Source organism: Sceloporus occidentalis, unplaced genomic scaffold (assembly GCF_023333645.1).
Source record: "Sceloporus occidentalis isolate IW3139 unplaced genomic scaffold, rSceOcc1.0.p SCAF_76, whole genome shotgun sequence".
NCBI lineage: Eukaryota > Metazoa > Chordata > Lepidosauria > Squamata > Phrynosomatidae > Sceloporus > Sceloporus occidentalis.
The window spans coordinates 1,333,697-1,350,425 of record NW_028317056.1 but is presented as its reverse complement, the minus strand read 5'-3'; the positions used below and the strand labels follow the sequence as shown (position 1 = coordinate 1,350,425).

General features: G+C 48.7%; 3 protein-coding genes across 4 annotated transcripts; 2 read left to right on the top strand and 1 right to left on the bottom strand.

Moving 5' to 3' along the window:
- The first annotated feature begins 998 nt into the window (after positions 1-998).
- On the top strand, positions 999-5,001 carry LOC149285710 (nmrA-like family domain-containing protein 1). Its single transcript, XM_089495061.1, has 5 exons — positions 999-1,032; positions 3,207-3,448; positions 3,786-4,035; positions 4,300-4,490; positions 4,828-5,001. Exons 1-5 carry the CDS (start codon positions 999-1,001, stop codon positions 4,999-5,001), a joined length of 891 nt encoding a protein of 296 aa, XP_089351187.1.
- A 1,993-nt stretch (positions 5,002-6,994) lies between these two features.
- On the top strand, positions 6,995-9,372 carry LOC149285709 (nmrA-like family domain-containing protein 1). Of its 2 annotated transcripts, none has more exons than XM_089495059.1 (5): positions 6,995-7,034; positions 7,668-7,906; positions 8,200-8,435; positions 8,792-8,996; positions 9,193-9,372. In XM_089495059.1, the coding sequence occupies exons 1-5, from the start codon at positions 7,001-7,003 to the stop codon at positions 9,370-9,372; spliced, it is 894 nt and encodes a 297-aa protein (XP_089351185.1). In that variant the 5' UTR covers positions 6,995-7,000. The 2 variants fall into 2 exon arrangements, with proteins under 2 accessions (XP_089351185.1, XP_089351183.1); XM_089495057.1 differs by having other exon boundaries at positions 8,200-8,449; positions 8,806-8,996.
- Positions 9,373-11,620: 2,248 nt separating this feature from the next.
- On the bottom strand, positions 11,621-13,049 carry LOC149285708 (cell death-inducing p53-target protein 1-like). Its single transcript, XM_089494805.1, has 4 exons — positions 12,965-13,049; positions 12,434-12,541; positions 11,863-12,172; positions 11,621-11,732 (listed from the first exon to the last, which is right to left on the bottom strand). The coding sequence occupies exons 1-4, from the start codon at positions 13,047-13,049 to the stop codon at positions 11,621-11,623; spliced, it is 615 nt and encodes a 204-aa protein (XP_089350931.1).
- Between the last annotated feature and the right edge of the window lie 3,680 nt (positions 13,050-16,729).

The window sequence follows — 16,729 nt, the reverse complement described above, 5'->3', positions numbered from 1 at the left end:
ATTTTCACGTCCTCTCTTTTAGACATATTGATACTTTTAGGATATGGATTAGAATCTTTACCGAGTCACAGCGGTGGGAGAAGGGTCTCCGGCTGCGATGTCCGGGGTCTCCGGCTGCGATGTCCGGGGTCTCCGGCTGCGATGTCCGGGGTCTCCGGCTGCGATGTCCGGGGTCTCCGGCTGCGATGTCCGGGGTCTCAGGCTGCGATGTCCGGGGTCTCCGGCTGCGATCTCCGGGGTCTCCGGCTGCGATGTCCGGGGTCTCAGGCTGCGATGTCCGGGGTCTCCGGCTGCGATGTCCGGGGTCTCCGGCTGCGATCTCCGGGGTCTCCGGCTGCGATGTCTGGGGTCTCCGGCTGCGATGTCCGGGGTCTCAGGCTGCGATCTCCGGGGTCTCTGGCTGCGATCTCCGGGGTCTCCGGCTGCGATGTCCGGGGTCTCCGGCTGCGATGTCTGGGGTCTCCGGCTGCGATGTCCGGGGTCTCTGGCTGCGATGTCCGGGGTCTCCAGCTACGATGTCCGGGGTCTCTAAAAGCAAGCTCTGGAGGGTATAAGACGGATCGGATAGACTTCTCTCCCCGTAGAGCGTCTTTGGCCAAAAGACTAAGAGGGTCATAACTGTTCTCAGACAAGGCTTCCCAAAAATGCCGCTCAGACTCGGTTCTCTGTGTCATGGATCCAAAGAGAGACTCGGGGTTAAATGAGGACACTCGTAGTGAGTGTGAGTTCACACTGACACGCTCCAACACACTCAGCTGGCACATGGCCGCTTCTCTAAATTGTAATGGTTCCCGTTGATTTCCTCTGAGGCTGGCAATCGTTTAATCCGCTGACTCACAACCACAAAGCCAAAAAAGAGGAGGGAATCACCAAAAAGAAGCGGAGGAAAGCCGGGCGCCGTCCTATATAAACAGCTCGTCTCCAGCGTGCGCGATACTCCAAGGGTCTGCACCTCGCACGGAACCGACGCGCCTCTAGGACCTCTTATCATCATCATCATGAAGAAGATCATCGCGGTGTTTGGATCCACAGGTGAGACGATGGCTGGTGGGATTGTCCTCATGTAGATGGAACCGGTGGACTGGCCCCGGCGGGCCAAATGCCCAGCGGGCTGGTGGACCCTGGCACGGTGGGAAAGGGGGGAGCTCCTTGTATATTGGTGGGAGAGCTTGTCCCGGGTTTCTAGCCGCAGCCTGGGCCGGGGTATATCTGTTGGTGGATTTATAAGATTAAATCATCATCCGTTCCTACAAGTTTAAGCGGAACCACCAGCCTTGTACGTTCGGATGCATCGAATCCGATAACAGCCATTTAGGATGCAAGGGTTAATTTATTTAATTATTATTAATTATTACTACTATTATTATTACTATTTTTAGATTTTATTTATTTTTTCGGGGGGGGGGGTAAAGAAACAAGAAATATTTCGATATATAGCGCGCCAAGTTTTTTTAGGGCATTTTTTTTTGTTCACGGACGTCATTTTTGCAACACGTCGCGATTCAGACAAATCTGTCCCAAAATGCTTAAAAATGATTGCAAACTCGAGATATTTGATTCAGACATCTTTAGACGTAACCCCCAACATCTTCCGATGATCCTCGATGTCGTCAGAGCCTCTGTTCAGTAACATTTCTGGTCATTCCTTCTTTTATATCAAATGCCAACTCAGGTCCATCTCAGAGAAGAACATCTCCAGCCCCCTGTCCACCATCCCCACCACAAACCCCCCTACGCTGGGCAACTCACCCGGGTCCCACGATACGAGAAACCTCATCCAGAACTCAACAATACGTAGTTAATGTGGGGAAATTATTTAAATCTTACAGTTCAGTTTACTTTACTGAGAGGGTGGTAGATACGTGGAACAGCCTCCCAGCAGAGGTGGTAGAGGGTAATACAGTGAGGGTATTAAACATGCATCTCCGTCACTAAGCCGGTGCCGATCGTCCGGTTGCCGTCTCTCAGGGTGAAGCGCTGACCGATTTCCAAGACCATGGGCTGTCGCAGGGTCAGGGTGAGCGCGGAGTCTTCACCCGGCATCACCATTTCCTGGGTGAAAAGGGGCGATGCGTTAACGGGGGGCCGGATAGGGCCAACAGAGACAGACAGGCTGGGTCAGGAGCTTCAGGGAGGGGGGGTAAAAAAAAAACAAAAAAACCCAAATACCACCTACCTTGTTGGTTGGCAGCTGCACCCGGCAGGACATGTCCCAGGTCAGAGAGAACATCACGGGCAAGAAGTTACTAACAAAAGGCTTGTGGCGGCCCCCTTCCTCCTTACTGAGAATGTAGACCTGCAGAGCATCGCGCACACGGTCACCATTACACCTTCAGCACAGACGACACAAATCCGCAAACACAACACTGCTTTTCGCCAAGAGGAACAGCCTCCCAGCAGAGGTGGTAGAGGGTAATACAGTGAGGGTATTAAACATGCATGGGATAGACATACGGCTCCTGAATCTAAGACGAGACCGATGACTGATTAAGGTTTGAGTCTTTATCGTCACGTTCTCTGTTCCTACGAGGTCCTCCGTACTCCTGGGAACTTTGTCTGCGTTTCCCTGGATCCTCTCCAGCAGTTATTGTGTTAATATTTAGTCAGCCCGGCCCGGGTATAATCAGTTCTTTCTCCTTTTATATATCGCAGGCGTCTCTCCGGCACGAATCCCTAGACAAACAATCTATTATTTGCGTTCTGTCACAGTTGGCGATACATTACAAAGGATTATCGTCTATTTAAAGGAACGGCAAAGCCTCCAAAACAATGAAATCTATAATCATAGAGCCGGAGGGAATCCTGGGAAAATAAATATCCTCCTCGCTCCACAAATCTGCCCATCCCCTTCAGACAATGGGGGGTCAAAATTACACAAAAAGCAAAAAATAAATACCCGATTCTGAAATGTTCGGGTCGCCTGTGATTGTCCACCATGGCCAGGGATGGACAAAGTGGTGTCCAATGGCAAGGTTTGTGAAGGTCCATAGAACATCATTAAATTGTCCATCAAAGACCCCAGTAAATGCCCACCGTGAGTAACAATGGTGCCGACCCCTGACCATGGCCACGCTCTATTGCCCGCCGTCGTTAGTTGTCACTTCCCATTTGTGTTCGGAATCTCCTGATGTTCTGTCTATAAAATATATCCTAGACTGGTCTTCTTCTTGAACCTCAGAACCTCAACCTTGGTCTCCTTCTCGCAGGGGCTCAGGGAGGCTCGGTAGTAAAGGCTCTCCTGGAGGACGGCACCTTCGCCGTCAGGGCCGTGGCCCGGGACCCCAGTAAGCCGGCGGCCCTGAAGCTGAAAGAGGCCGGAGCGGAGGTGGTGGCTGCCGACCTGGATGATAAGCGGAGTCTGGAGGCCGCCCTGACCGGTGCTTATGGTGCTTTTGTGGTCACCACCTATGGATGGGAGGATTCCAGTAAGGAAAAGGAAATAATACAGGTATCTTACATCGCAAATGTCGATGGCCTTCACAAGGTCAAAAAGTTATCGCCATCTTGGATAGGGTTGGCATGGCTGCCAGATGAGCCACAATTCCTTAATGCACTTCGTTCCATCAACATGGGTATTAAAGAGTTTTTGTGGGGTACAGTTAATGTCCTAGATCCCTCCATATCTCATAAAGATCACATTGGGTGAAGAAGCCCAAGATCAGTCCCTTTTTTGGAGGGGACCTCTTAAATATCTTGTTCTCTTTGTCATCAGTCTTGAGTGTTGCTGGAAGGACCAACATCGGTCAGTACAATTTTCCTAGATATCTTATTTATTAATTTTTTAGGGAAAAGCGGTTGCAGATCTAGCAAAAAGTCTGGGTCTGAAACACGTGATCTTCAGTGGTTTGGAGAACGTCAAGAAATTGACCGGGGGAAAACTGGAAGTTCATCACTTCGACGGCAAAGGAGAGGTGGAGGAGTACTTTAGAGCCGTCGGGGTCCCAACGACCAGCGTCAGGCTTCCCTACTACTACGAGAACCTGCTGACCATCTTCAAGAAGCATACATCGAAGGACGGGAAGGTCTACGATTTGAGTAAGAGCTTATGGTCCACCAATAAAGGTCATTCTTGTGAGATATTTACCCCGAGCTGTCACGGCATTATTTTTTGGGGTAAAAATGTGTCTTTATTCATCTACAAGTAGCAAATATCTTGATTAATTGTAACTATTCATTGGTAAGATGTCCTAAAACTTGACTTAGGTCTTCGTGGACCAATTGGGAGAGCCCAGCTGTGACTGATAGACGAATGATTGCTACCGAAGGTTTGCAGCTGATTTATAAAGTGTTCCATTTCAGGACTCCCAGTAGGAGATGTCTTGTTGGACGGGATGTCCGTGGAGGACCTGGGCCACGTCGTGGTCAGCATCCTTAAGTCCCCATCGGAGTATATAGGAAAAGATATCGGGCTCAGTGCAGAGAAGCTAAAGGTGGAGCAATACGCAGCGATCATGTCCAAAGTCATCGGCAAGACCATCAAAGACGCTAAGGTGAGTTACCTGTGAGGTGGCAAGTGTGGGGAACGAGTACATTTTGCTCCTTGTCTCTGTGGCCTAAAAGTCCTGGCCCTACAAAGGCTACGATGGCTGACTGACCATGATGGAAGCTGGACAGGAGTTCCAGGAACCTTGGCTTGGTAGAACATTGCTGCGCACTTTGGTTTGGAATCTTATAGGGATGAGAATCATGTCTAGCGTCACGGCCGTTACTAAGTGGAAACGTTTACCGATATAAAGTATCCTCTGAGTAGGTTGATTCGTTAAAGATTCTCTGTGAGGGGATACCAGAGAACGTTTTATCCCAGAACTTGCTTGTCCCGTTGTCCAGATTTCTCCGGAGGACTACGAGAAACATGGAGGAGCGAAAACCTTGGCCAACATGTTCCGATTTTACATGATGAGACCTGTCCGGGACGTGGAGCTCACGCTCAAACTCAACCCCAAAGCCAAGAAGTTCCACCACTGGTTGGAGGAGAACAAGGAAGCCTTTAAGGATTTGTAACCCAAGTCAAGAAACCACGCGGCTTTTTCACCCGATCCTCTTTTATGCTCCTCACGCAAAGAATATTAAACCGCATAAAAAAAATAAAGGAATCGTCAATATTCTACATTTTTACCTTTACTCCTAACGGCTACAGATTCCGTTATTATTAGCATTGTTGCTGTTATTTTCTCATTTTTTCCCCAATAAACTTTTCCCTGCTTAAATACCACAGTGGGCTGATGCTTTATGGCAAAAAAATTAATTGTGCAGTGATGTCACCATCAGGGGAAGCAGAATGTAAAAAAATAGTCCAAAAATAATAAAAAAAGAAATAAATTAAAGTTATTACTATCATGAGCAAAAATCATGACATGGAAAGAAAATCGAGCATTTCAAAAAATGAATGGTTTGATGGCGTAAATTGGAGTATGAACTGCGATCCTGCGTTCCGAACCAGCCAAGGGCCGCAGAAGGGGTTAACTGCGAGAAGAGACTTTTTTCTTGGTTTTTTAATCCCTATAAAAAAAAATAATTAATTCACGCCCTACTTTTTAAACTTTTCTTAACTCCAATATAAATAAAGTGCCCAGAGTGCCAAACGGCAAAATATTCTCCCTAATGCCTGATTATAAAAGCAGTTTGTTTAACCCATTATTCCCCGGCTTGGGAGCGCCGACAATATTCTGTGCAGGGGGGAGCGGGGAGTCCTTTTAACGCTTTATTAACTTACCCCCCCCCAAAAAAACAACCCAAAAGAAGTCAATTATTATTATTAAATTATTTTTATTAATTATTATATTTTATATATATAGCTCCAACTATCCCCGCAGCGCTTCTTACAGTCCCTTCATTCAAAGGGAACTGACAGACCAAGACGAACCCGATACATTAGGTACAGAGGACTCGGCTCGTGAGCTTACAATCTAGAGTAATGATCATCATATACATTCATACAATCAGGAATAAATGAGTGATTGCGAGCGTGCGTGTAACTGTGAGTGATTGGGAGTGTGTGTGTGACTTTGAGTGTTTGTGTGTTGCCCTCTCTTCATGACGGACGGCTGGGCTTGTTGAGATTGTGGCAGCCGAGGCCCATGGCTCGGAGTTTGGGGCCGCGTCCTCCATGGGCGTAGGAACCGGGGGGGGATGGGGGGGACAGATCCCCCCCAGTAACTCATGCGGGGGGGACCAATAATGAAGAAATCCCCCCTCCTATCATGCCAAGTCATATTGCTAATTTTTTTTGTCCAATTGTGGTGTGTTACCTACTTTTATTAAAAATGTGAGTTTTTATTATTATTTTTAAAGGTGGGGGGGTCATTTTCGGTTTTGGCTAAGTGAACCGTGAATGTTTTGGTCCAGAATTTTCATTTCGGTGCCTCCCTAGAATAAATAGAACGATTTTATTTTTAAAATAGTAGTCGCAAAACTTTCTAGGCCCAGAAATCAGTGAGAGGAAAAGTAAAGGTTTTGTGTTATTTACTTTATTTTAATCTGCATATTTTATTAAAGGCCGTATTTTCTCACAGTGAAAAACAAGTGCGGCCCGCGCACGGATACAATTCTGATGAAGTGGCCCACTGCAGAAAAAACTTGGACACCCCTGGGGTAGACAGTGAGAAGGGGGGGGTAGGGAGAGGGTAGCTAGTGAGAAGGGGGGTAGGGATAGGGTAGCTAGTGAGAAGGGGGGTAGGGATAGGGTAGCTAGTGAGATGGGGGGTAGGGAGAGGATAGGTAGTGTGAGAAGGGAGGGTAGGGTGTGTCCGACCGGTTCCGTGGGTTTGGGGGGAATGTGGCTTCCAGGAGGAAGGGAAGTCGAGGATCCCGCTGGTCATGCGCGACGCGGCTTCGCCGAACTCCTAGTCCTCGCCCGATCCCCACCCTTCGCCAGCTGTAATTTCTTTTCTGCTGACTCACAGTGACCGAGTCCCGACGGAGCCGTATAAGACGAGCCCTTCTCTGCCTGGTCTCCGCAGTCTCTGCCTCGCGCTCGACAGGTCGTTCTATCCGTAAAACCATGAAGAAAATTATCACGGTGTTTGGGGCCACAGGTGAGTAAGGGGTTAAAGGGGCAGTCTAGAGGCAACCCCTCCATATTCTCCTCTGATTTAATGATATCTGAGCATTCCGATTGGTGCTTTTCTCCCGTAAAAAAAAAAAACTGTGTCCCAAGGGTGCAGCCAGAGTTACTGACATTTTTTTGAACTTTACTGAGAGGGTGGTGGATAAGTAACACAGCCTCCCAGCAGAAGTGGTAGAGGGTAATACAGTGAGGGGATTAAACACGCATGGGATAGACATACGGCTCCTGAATCTAAGACGAGACCAACGACTGATTAAGGTTTGAGTCGTTACAGCAGGAGAAACGGGCGACTAGACGGGGGCCGGATGGGGCCGATCTGCCGGCAGCTTCTGGGTTTTTAAGGGGCATTAACATATAAACTGTAAATTAAAGGAGTAGTTTTGCTCATTTCATGCATGTATGGGCTTGTTTGTTTGATTTGGTGCTTTGTGTGCCGAGGGTGCAGCCGGCGTTGTTGCCATTTAAAGCGATATTAACTTCTAACCCATAAATTAAAGGGACCGGGACATCCTTTACCTTTAATTCTCCTTTTTTCTGCAATTTCCTTTCCAGGAGAATCTCCCCGGTTATTTCTCTGATTGTTTCTTTCTCTCTCTTTCAGGGGCTCAGGGAGGCTCGGTAGCGAAAGCTCTCCTGGAGGACGGCACCTTCGCCGTCAGGGCCGTGACCCGCGACACCAGCAAGCCGGCGGCCCTGAAGCTGAAAGAGGCCGGGGCGGGGGTGGTGGCTGCCGACCTGGAGGACAAGAAGAGCCTGGAGGCCGCCCTGACCGGAGCCTACGGAGCCTTCGTGGTCACCAACTTCTGGGAGCATTTCAGTAAGGAAAAGGAAGTCACGCAGGTAAAAGCATGGACCTGGACCTTTCCTTGGTGGAAATTTTTGGTGGTATTTTTGGTCTTTTTGGTGGTATTTTTTCACATAATGGTTTTCTGAAGGTTCCAAATATTAAAAATTCCACTTCTACCACCAACAAATGTCCTTATTGAGTTAGTTTCTATCACCTTTAGACCTGAAGACGTCCAAACTCCTGTATAGGGTCTTCTCAATTCTTGGTAGAACGTGTAGGAAACTGGAGTCTGAAAGGAGAGGCTTCCATTTTTAATGAGGTATTTTTTTTTATTTTTTTTTTTAAGGGGAAAGTGATCGCAGATCTGTCCAAAAGCCTAGGAGTGAAGCACGTGGTCTACAGCGGCTTGGAAAACGTCAAGAAACTGACCGGGGGCAAACTGGAGGTTCTTCACTTTGATGGCAAAGGCGAGGTGGAGGAGTACTTCCGAGCCATCGGCGTCCCAATGACCAGCGTGAGGTTAGCTTTCTACTACGAGAACCTGCTGACCTTCTTCAAGCCTCAAAAGTCGCAGGACGGAAAGACCTACGGTTTGAGTAAGGATTTAGTGATCTGTCATTCTACGTGTCCGGCGTCCTGACCCAGTCCTCAAAACTTTTAGGTTTCTATCAGCGGATCACCAAGCTGGGTTGACCTGGTCAGACGGCTCATAACCAATATTGGGATTATTCAAGGTTCATGGGTCACGGTCAAAGTGTTGCAGAAGCTTAGTCTTCCAAATTCTGAAGACCTTGATTAATGTAGAAGAGCTAGAACATTCTAAAGGCTAAAGCTTCAGAACATGTAAGCCGTACGCAAGAAGGCTGAAGATGATACACTGTGTTGAAGTACATGTTCCCCAATTTGGAAAGTTCAGATATCTTCTGCACATCTAAAAGCATGTTAATTCTAGGTCTCCCGGCGGGTGATGTCCCATTGGACGGGATATCGGTGACAGATCTGGGTCCAGTGGTGGTCAGCATCCTCAAGTCCCCGTCGGAATACATAGGGAAAGATATCGGACTCAGCACAGACAAGCTAACAGTGGAGCAATACGCAGCCATCCTGTCCAAGGTTATCGGCAAGACCATCAAAGATGCTAAGGTGCGTTATCTGTGATCCAAGTCCCTCAACTCTCAGACCGATCTCAGCACTGACATCATAACCTTCAAGGTCCAACATTAGGTTTACCAAAATCTGGCCATAATTAGATCTTTGTGTCTTACGCATAGAATTATTCCAAGCCTTCTAAGCACGTCAACCCACTCCTTCACATTGACCGTGTTTGTCTCACATCCAGGTTTCTCCCGACGCCTATGAGAAATTCGAATTTCCAGGCGCGAAGGAAATGGCCGACATGTTCCGCTTCTACATGATGAGACCCGACCGGGACGTGGAGCTCACGCTCAAACTCAACCCCAAAGCAAAAAGGTTCCAGCAATGGTTGGAGGAGAACAAGGACGCCTTTAAGGACTTGTAATCGGTAGAACATAATCGCTCCGAACTTTTTTATACTTTTTCGGTCATTGGAATTTTTTGCGGACACTAAACCCCAAAACTCCAACTTTTATATGTTTTATATAATAAACAGAAGGTTCTGACTCTTGGACGTCAAATTTCATAGCAATTATCCAGTCTGGAATCTATATGGGCAGCCGATTACAACGCACTTCCGTAATAAACGGCTCTTTTTTGTGAATAACTCCCTCGCTCTGTGCTGCCCCCTATAGATCCCTCTTAAAACTGCTGAATTCCCAACAAACCACGTCTTACAGGTGTGTTTAAATGTTACCAATAAGCTGCATTAATGTATATTTTCTTAGACTCTCTGTAGAAATCGTAACAAAAAAAAATGAAACACGAGCCAAAGACACTTCAGATAAATTGACATTTTATTGGTGTTCCTAATAAATAATATATTCTGACAGAATAGGGAACTTTATAATCACAAGATTCCTTTGGCAGAGGACAAAGTCACAACTGGCTCAGACGCGAGAAGGATCTGTTTTTTTGTCCACCAGAATATAATTTTAATTAATCAGAAGATTTTAGGCCAGGGTTACCCAAAACCGCACCGATGCTTCGCCAAAAGCCTCGTCGGCCCAATCCGGAATTCTTGTGGACCCGAGATCAAGGTTTCAGGCTTTAGAAAAACGACACAGAACTCCACTGAGTCCGACGAGGGCGATGCGTTATCATCAGGCAGCGTGGAAGGGTAGCGCCAACGCAAGAGAAGGAAAGGGGGCGGGTCCTATTATTACAAAATGGAGCCCTACATGCCAGATTCCCTCTTACTATAAATACAAAAAAACAAACATTTTCTGAAATGCTACATTAAATTTAAACGCTACATACCGACAAAAAAAAATAAAAATCATGGAAAATTCCTTTTAATCAGAAATGCATAGGACGGAGTTGAGCAAAATCATTCAACAAAAAATGTATACCCGCAGGCTGAGGATCATGGGAACTGTAGTTCATTATCAGCTGAAAACTCAGGGCAGAGGAATAAAAAAAACCAAAAAACACTTTATTGACAAACATCCAATCAAGCGGAAACGCTATAGATGGTATTTCTGCCACGCGTAATTCGTTAATTTAAGCAGGTACATGTAATTGCACAAAGAACCAATGAGAACTTAGTATCTTGTTAAAAGACTGTGCAAGTCTATTAAATCCATCTTATCTACTCTACTGGATATTAATTAATATTAATTACACTAGGATTCAAACCTTACGAGAATTATACAGTCCTGAGAAAATTAATTACTAGCTATGGTTAAAATATATTTAATTTGATTAAAGATGATTAAAGTGGTTCATTTTTATCTTAATCTGCGAGATTGTTTTACGTTCCGGGGTAACAGCAACTCTTTGCATGTAGAGATGTAATATTAAGCTACCTGATGAAGTTCAATAAAGACCAAGATCCCCTCCTGGTGCAGCAAAATGGAACATTCCAAACGTGATGAGAAAGGAGGAAGGGTCAAGGCAGCAGCATAGGCCAATCAGAACGTTCCTTGTGCAGGCAGACGCACCAATAGGGGTTGAAGGGACGACCATGCATCGTGGAGACGTTGGACTGCCACATACCGGTACTGGTGCCAAACAAAGCCATGCATTGGATAATATCTTTAACCCCTCGGGCAGGGGTTTCGGATCCAAATTTAGGAAATCCGGCCCCCCATGTGAAGGGGTTTAGTCCCGTTAATTAAATAACAGTTTTTCCAAGTCTAGTTCCAAAATCTTTGCGGTAGTCGGCCATTGAGAAAAAGCTTCATGCTAGCATTGGCCGTCCGGTCTCCTTATGGAAGTTCTCCAGCTCAATTTGGGGCGCACGTGACCTTTGCGACCCTTTCCCTCAGGTTATACGGGGTCGCGTGTAGAGTAATATGGCCGTATGGTCAATAGGGGTGAAGTCAGCCCATCCAAGGAGGATGGAGACATCTAACGAAGCCTGTTTAATGTTGAGTCACCTAGAACATTTGTCTCAGGAGAAGATGGCCGACCAGGCGAAGAGCAGCGACGCCGGCCCGAAATGTACTGTAACGGAAATGAAGACCGAGTTTAACGTATGATCCCTTTCAGTGCCGGGCCAGCCATCTTTAATGTCCATCAAAACAGGGAGATTCACAGCTTCTTAGTGGTGTACGGACGGGAAGAGGAACGGCAGGCTCAAGGCGGATGCGGAGCGGCTCGGACAGAAGAGTGCACGGAACCCGGAACTCTTAACCCATCCTTCTGTAGGTGTAGATATAGGCCTTGCAGCTCGGACAGCTGTGGGTGACATCCTTCAGGTCATTTATCATACATGGGATAAGGCAGCAGCCCAAGTCACACCTAAAAGGGGCAAGAGTTAAGATGGACAGCGTTAAAATTACCAGAACGTACCAAGGGCCACTTCCGACACATTGGTGGACCGATAACGCCTTACGGGTGGGTAACGGATAGATATTTTTTTTTCACGTACCCAACGAAGCAGCAGAAACAGCAGAGCAGGAAATTCATGAGTCCGACCTCGTGGGAAATCTTGGTGATGATTGGCTGCTGGCAGTGCGGGCAAACGGTCTGTACCGGGGAGCTGTTAAAGGTCTCTCCTTGAAGGACCGTCACTGTGGTGGCAGCAGAGGAGGCGCTCGCTCCGGGAGGCATGATCACTGTGGTGGCATGGGTGCCGGGCGATGGGTATGGAGCTGGGTATGGTCCTTGTGTAGGGTAGGGCCCAGCTGTGGGTGGGTAATACCCCATAGGCGCGTAAGGCCCCGGCGGAGGGTAGATACCTGATACAGAAGGGAACGGGTCAATTCCTTTATAACGTATTCTCTACAAATCCATCTAAAAGATTCTGCTGACCCAAAACAACCCAATTATTAAGTCCAAAACACTAATTTGACTGTCAGCTCTTATGACAAAGGTCATGGTCTACGTCCCACACGTTGGTGCAGTTTTATGCCCTGCGTCCATCGATCGGACTGACGGGCCGAGACAGAATCTGCTTCCCATTTAAAGCTGAAAACCACGACCTGCCCCAGGGGTATTACCTGGGTTTGGGGCGATGTATCCAGGGTTGGCTTCGTACGGAGGAGGCCCTGAATCTGGGGGCATATAGGGCATGCCGGCCGGGTACCCTCCATGGGGATGTATGTTCCCTGCGAAACAAAGAATACCATCACTTTCCGGAAAGTTTCCATAGTATGACATCATAGTTAATGCCGCTGTCAGCCCTCTGACATCAAGCCCCCCCACCTCAGTATAACTGCACCAACCCTGTGCAAGTTGTGGAAGATGCCCTCCGGTTCAGGAGCAGCAACATCCCATCGTATGGCCAATGAGGAAAGAAATACTGCAGCTGGCTGAGGTTCATTGGAGCTGCAGTCCTATAATAATTTCGGCTATAATTAATAAACCTAAACCAGGGATATAATGCCCTAAAAAGGGTTAATAAAGCTTTCTCGTCCGTAATAAACCTGGCCGTCATGTTCTGTCCAGGAAGGGGTTAATACTTTCTCTTTCCACCTTGGAGCACCTTTCCCTGCAGACCCCGCTCCCTAAAGGGTTAACGGCGGAGTTACCTTCCACGGGGGCCGTTCCGTGCTTCTCCTCCAGTAGCGGGGCCGTGGGACCCCCGGGGTAGGGAGGCGGGGGGTCGCTTGCCATTTCGCTGCGGGTATATCTGAAAAATATTTAAAAAAAGTCTGTCAATCAGAAAGACTCGGACCTTAATCAGTCGTTAGATTCAGGAGCCGTATGTCTATCCCATGCATGTTTAATACCCTCACTGTATTACCCTCTACCACCCCTGCTGGGACGCTGTTCCACGTATCCACCACCCTCTCAGTAGCAAAACTTCCTTCCATCTCAGCCCTTAGTCTTAGATTCTGAACGATCCGCCTCCTCGTGAGACAAAAACACACTTTTGATCAGTTAAAAATAATATTTACTGTTCCGCTGAATGTTTTGGGGCAGCTCGTTATCGCGCAGGCGTTTGGCTGCTCAAATATAACGGGCTATTGCATAACGGAAGCAAACAAAGCCTCATACATCCCCGGATGGAGTGTTTGCTTAACGAAAAACGGCTTTCAGGCAAATAAAAAACAGCCGTTATGAAGCCACTTGTAGGAGAAGTCCAAACGCTGACATTTAAAGCTGCAGTTCCACCATCTTTTAACGATAGCTGCCGGGTCCCTTTAAATCTTCGTGCTGTGACTTTTGCAAATGCACGGGGGGGGGGGCAGCTCTGCAGAATTCCCCCATAAATATTTGCCCAAAACAGGGATGTCCCCCGCACACACACGGTGTCACCCCTGGGGCCAGGGTGTCCCCCGCACACACACCGTGTCACCCCTGGGGCCAGGGTGTCCCCCGCACACACACGGTGTCACCCCTGGGGCCAGGGTGTCCCCCGCACACACACCGTGTCACCCCTGGGGCGAGGGTGTCCCCCGCACACACACCGTGTCACCCCTGGGGCGAGGGTGTCCCCCGCACACACACCGTGTCACCCCTGGGGCGAGGGTGTCCCCCGCACACACACCGTGTCACCCCTGGGGCGAGGGTGTCCCCCGCACACACACCGTGTCACCCCTGGGGCGAGGGTGTCCCCCGCACACACACCGTGTCACCCCTGGGGCGAGGGTGTCCCCCGCACACACACGGTGTCACCCCTGGGGCCAGGGTGTCCCCCGCACACACACCGTGTCACCCCTGGGGCCAGGGTGTCCCCCGCACACACACCGTGTCACCCCTGGGGCCAGGGTGTCTCCCCCCCACAGCAGTCATTCTTGCCCTGAATCAATGCGTTTGCCAGATTCTGGCTGCACCGGTCCGCAGACACCAGTCCCTGCCGGTGAGATCCAAAAAGCGTTCGCTTTCATCCAGACGTAACCGGCTGGCCCCGAGAATTAACTCTTAACCTGGCGACACCTCTGTAATGTACAGAGCAAACTGCCACCGCCTCGCTCCTTATAGGACCAGGTGTGGGGGGGGGCGCGATTCTGCCCCTCGTACAGTCGGGACCACATGCACAGACGATTCCTGCAACACGCCAACCAGCGTCAGCAAACGTACAGATCAAAACACGGCTGCCACCGACCAAACATACTGTGTGTTATGTGATAGCTTGTGACATAATTAGATTGTAAGCTCTGTGGGTCAGTCTGAGGTCTATTAATACACCGCTTACTATACGGTAACCTGAGGTATTATTGGATTGTAAACTCTGTGGGTCAGATACAGTTTCTAAAATACACTTCAAATCCTTTGGCAGCTTTAGACTGTTAGCTCTTGGGACCAGTGCTCCTCCCCATTGCCTTACTGATTAAATCCAGAGCTGCAAAGCTCCCTCCATGCAGCCGACATGCCCCAGCCCTAGGCAATTCTAGGCTCCCCTGATATGTATACAGACAGTAGGGGCAGAGGAGGGTATTATATAACTGCCCCTCTCTCCCACACGGTGCTGCAGGGGCCAAGGGCATAATGCCCCTCTATGTATGTGTGCCTGCACAGTGACCCCAGCTCTATTTATACCCTGCCTATGACATCATCATCATGGTGCACCCTGAACCCACAGAAGCCCCTCACAGCCATCTCCAAGGGGCCGAAGTTTTTTCAAGGGTTAACCCTGGAAGTCCCAGTGCGTGTGACACCCACCTACCCCCCCCCGTGAAGACCCCCTCACTCACCTGCAGCCTGCTCCACTCTCACCGCACCTGTTTACTCTGCGCAAAGCACTGTGGGAGTTGTAGTACCGCCCACTCCCGGCGCACTACAACTTCCAGTGGCCAATGCGCTCACTTCCGCCCCGAGAGCCGGGGCGTGGCCTGGCACTGGGCTGTGGGCGGGGTAGTCAGTTCTGTGAACGATCTTCTCCCGATGCATTTCACACGTCATGGGCACAGTGGAAGGATCCACCCCATATTGCTGCACCCCAGCTTGTAGAGTGCAGGCTCTGTGGGTCAGTCTATGAGGGCTATAAATATACTGTGTGTTATATGATCTCGCGTGAGTTTATTAGATTGTAAGCTATGTGGCCCAGAGAGTCTGTATCATATATAAAAACACGGTAAACTGCATGAGATCATGTGATCATTACATTGCATGCTCTGTGGCCCAGAGACACTTAACACTGTCTAGAACGTTCCACTCTTTCTGCGTCTGTCTACCTGCCCCCTTCGGGGCATCATGGTATTTTATAGATTCCCCCCAGTCATGATTTTATTTCTATGGTGTTTTCCAACAGATAAAGGCTGCTGCTTACTGTGCTCCCATTGGTCGATCATCAGCCAATCACGAGTCCATATATTCAAACTGCAACTCCAAACAATGGCGGTGTGTTGCAAAATCTGCCTGTCTGGGGGCCACAGAGTGTCCTTAATGTGATTGAGAGGTCACCGCCAAGAACACCGGGCCACAAGGGGCTCCAAACGTGGTCAGCTGGTCGGATTAGGGCCACCTGGCCCCCCTGTGCCTTCGGATGGGGTAACCACGAGGCCTAGCGGTGTAATAACAATAAGTACCTACCGGGGTATCAACGTCAGCACCCCGTACAGCTGCACCCTGCTGAGGTTAGGGGCTCGTTACTAAATGGCGGGCGTAAGACCCCCTCCTCACGGGACAGACCCCGTAACCGAATGCCCCTCCATCCCAGAGACGCGTCCCTCACCAAAACGATGAAACACGATTTACTGAAATAATACGGTCTTATCACTGTAGCAACCAGTGCCATGATCTTTGCACTATTGCATTGGTTGCTATGGTAATAACTTTTCTCCATTACCCCCCCTCCCCATAATAAATCTGGACAGTCCGGATCTAAAGCTTCTGTTCAATAAATATTAGAGGAAAGATATCGATACATTAAATACACGTTACAAAGTTACACCAAGATGGCGATAATCTAACACAAAAGGGTCAGCGGCTCAGATGAAATGGAAGGAAGTTTTACGTTACGGAGAAGGTGGTAGATAAGTGGAACAGCCTCCCAGCAGAAGTGGTAGCGGGTAATACAGCGAGGGTATTAAACATGCATGGGATAGACATACGGCTCCTGAATCAAAGACGAGACCGACGACTGATTAAGGTTTGAGTCTTTACAGCAGGAGAAACGGGCGACTAGACGGGGGCCGGATGGGGCCGACCTGCCGGCAGGCTTCTATCTATTGTGTGTACTAGTCCTGCGCGTGCTTTAGGAAGTGTAGCTGTCCTAGAGGTCGGGGTGCATCGCTGTGCACCGGGAAGTGCTAGAGTTACCAAGGCATCTAACAACAGGGATCCAAACACAGCACAAGTGCCCTCTGCAGATTAGAAGGCGTTCTTCGGTGTCCTGGCAACCGCGGGGG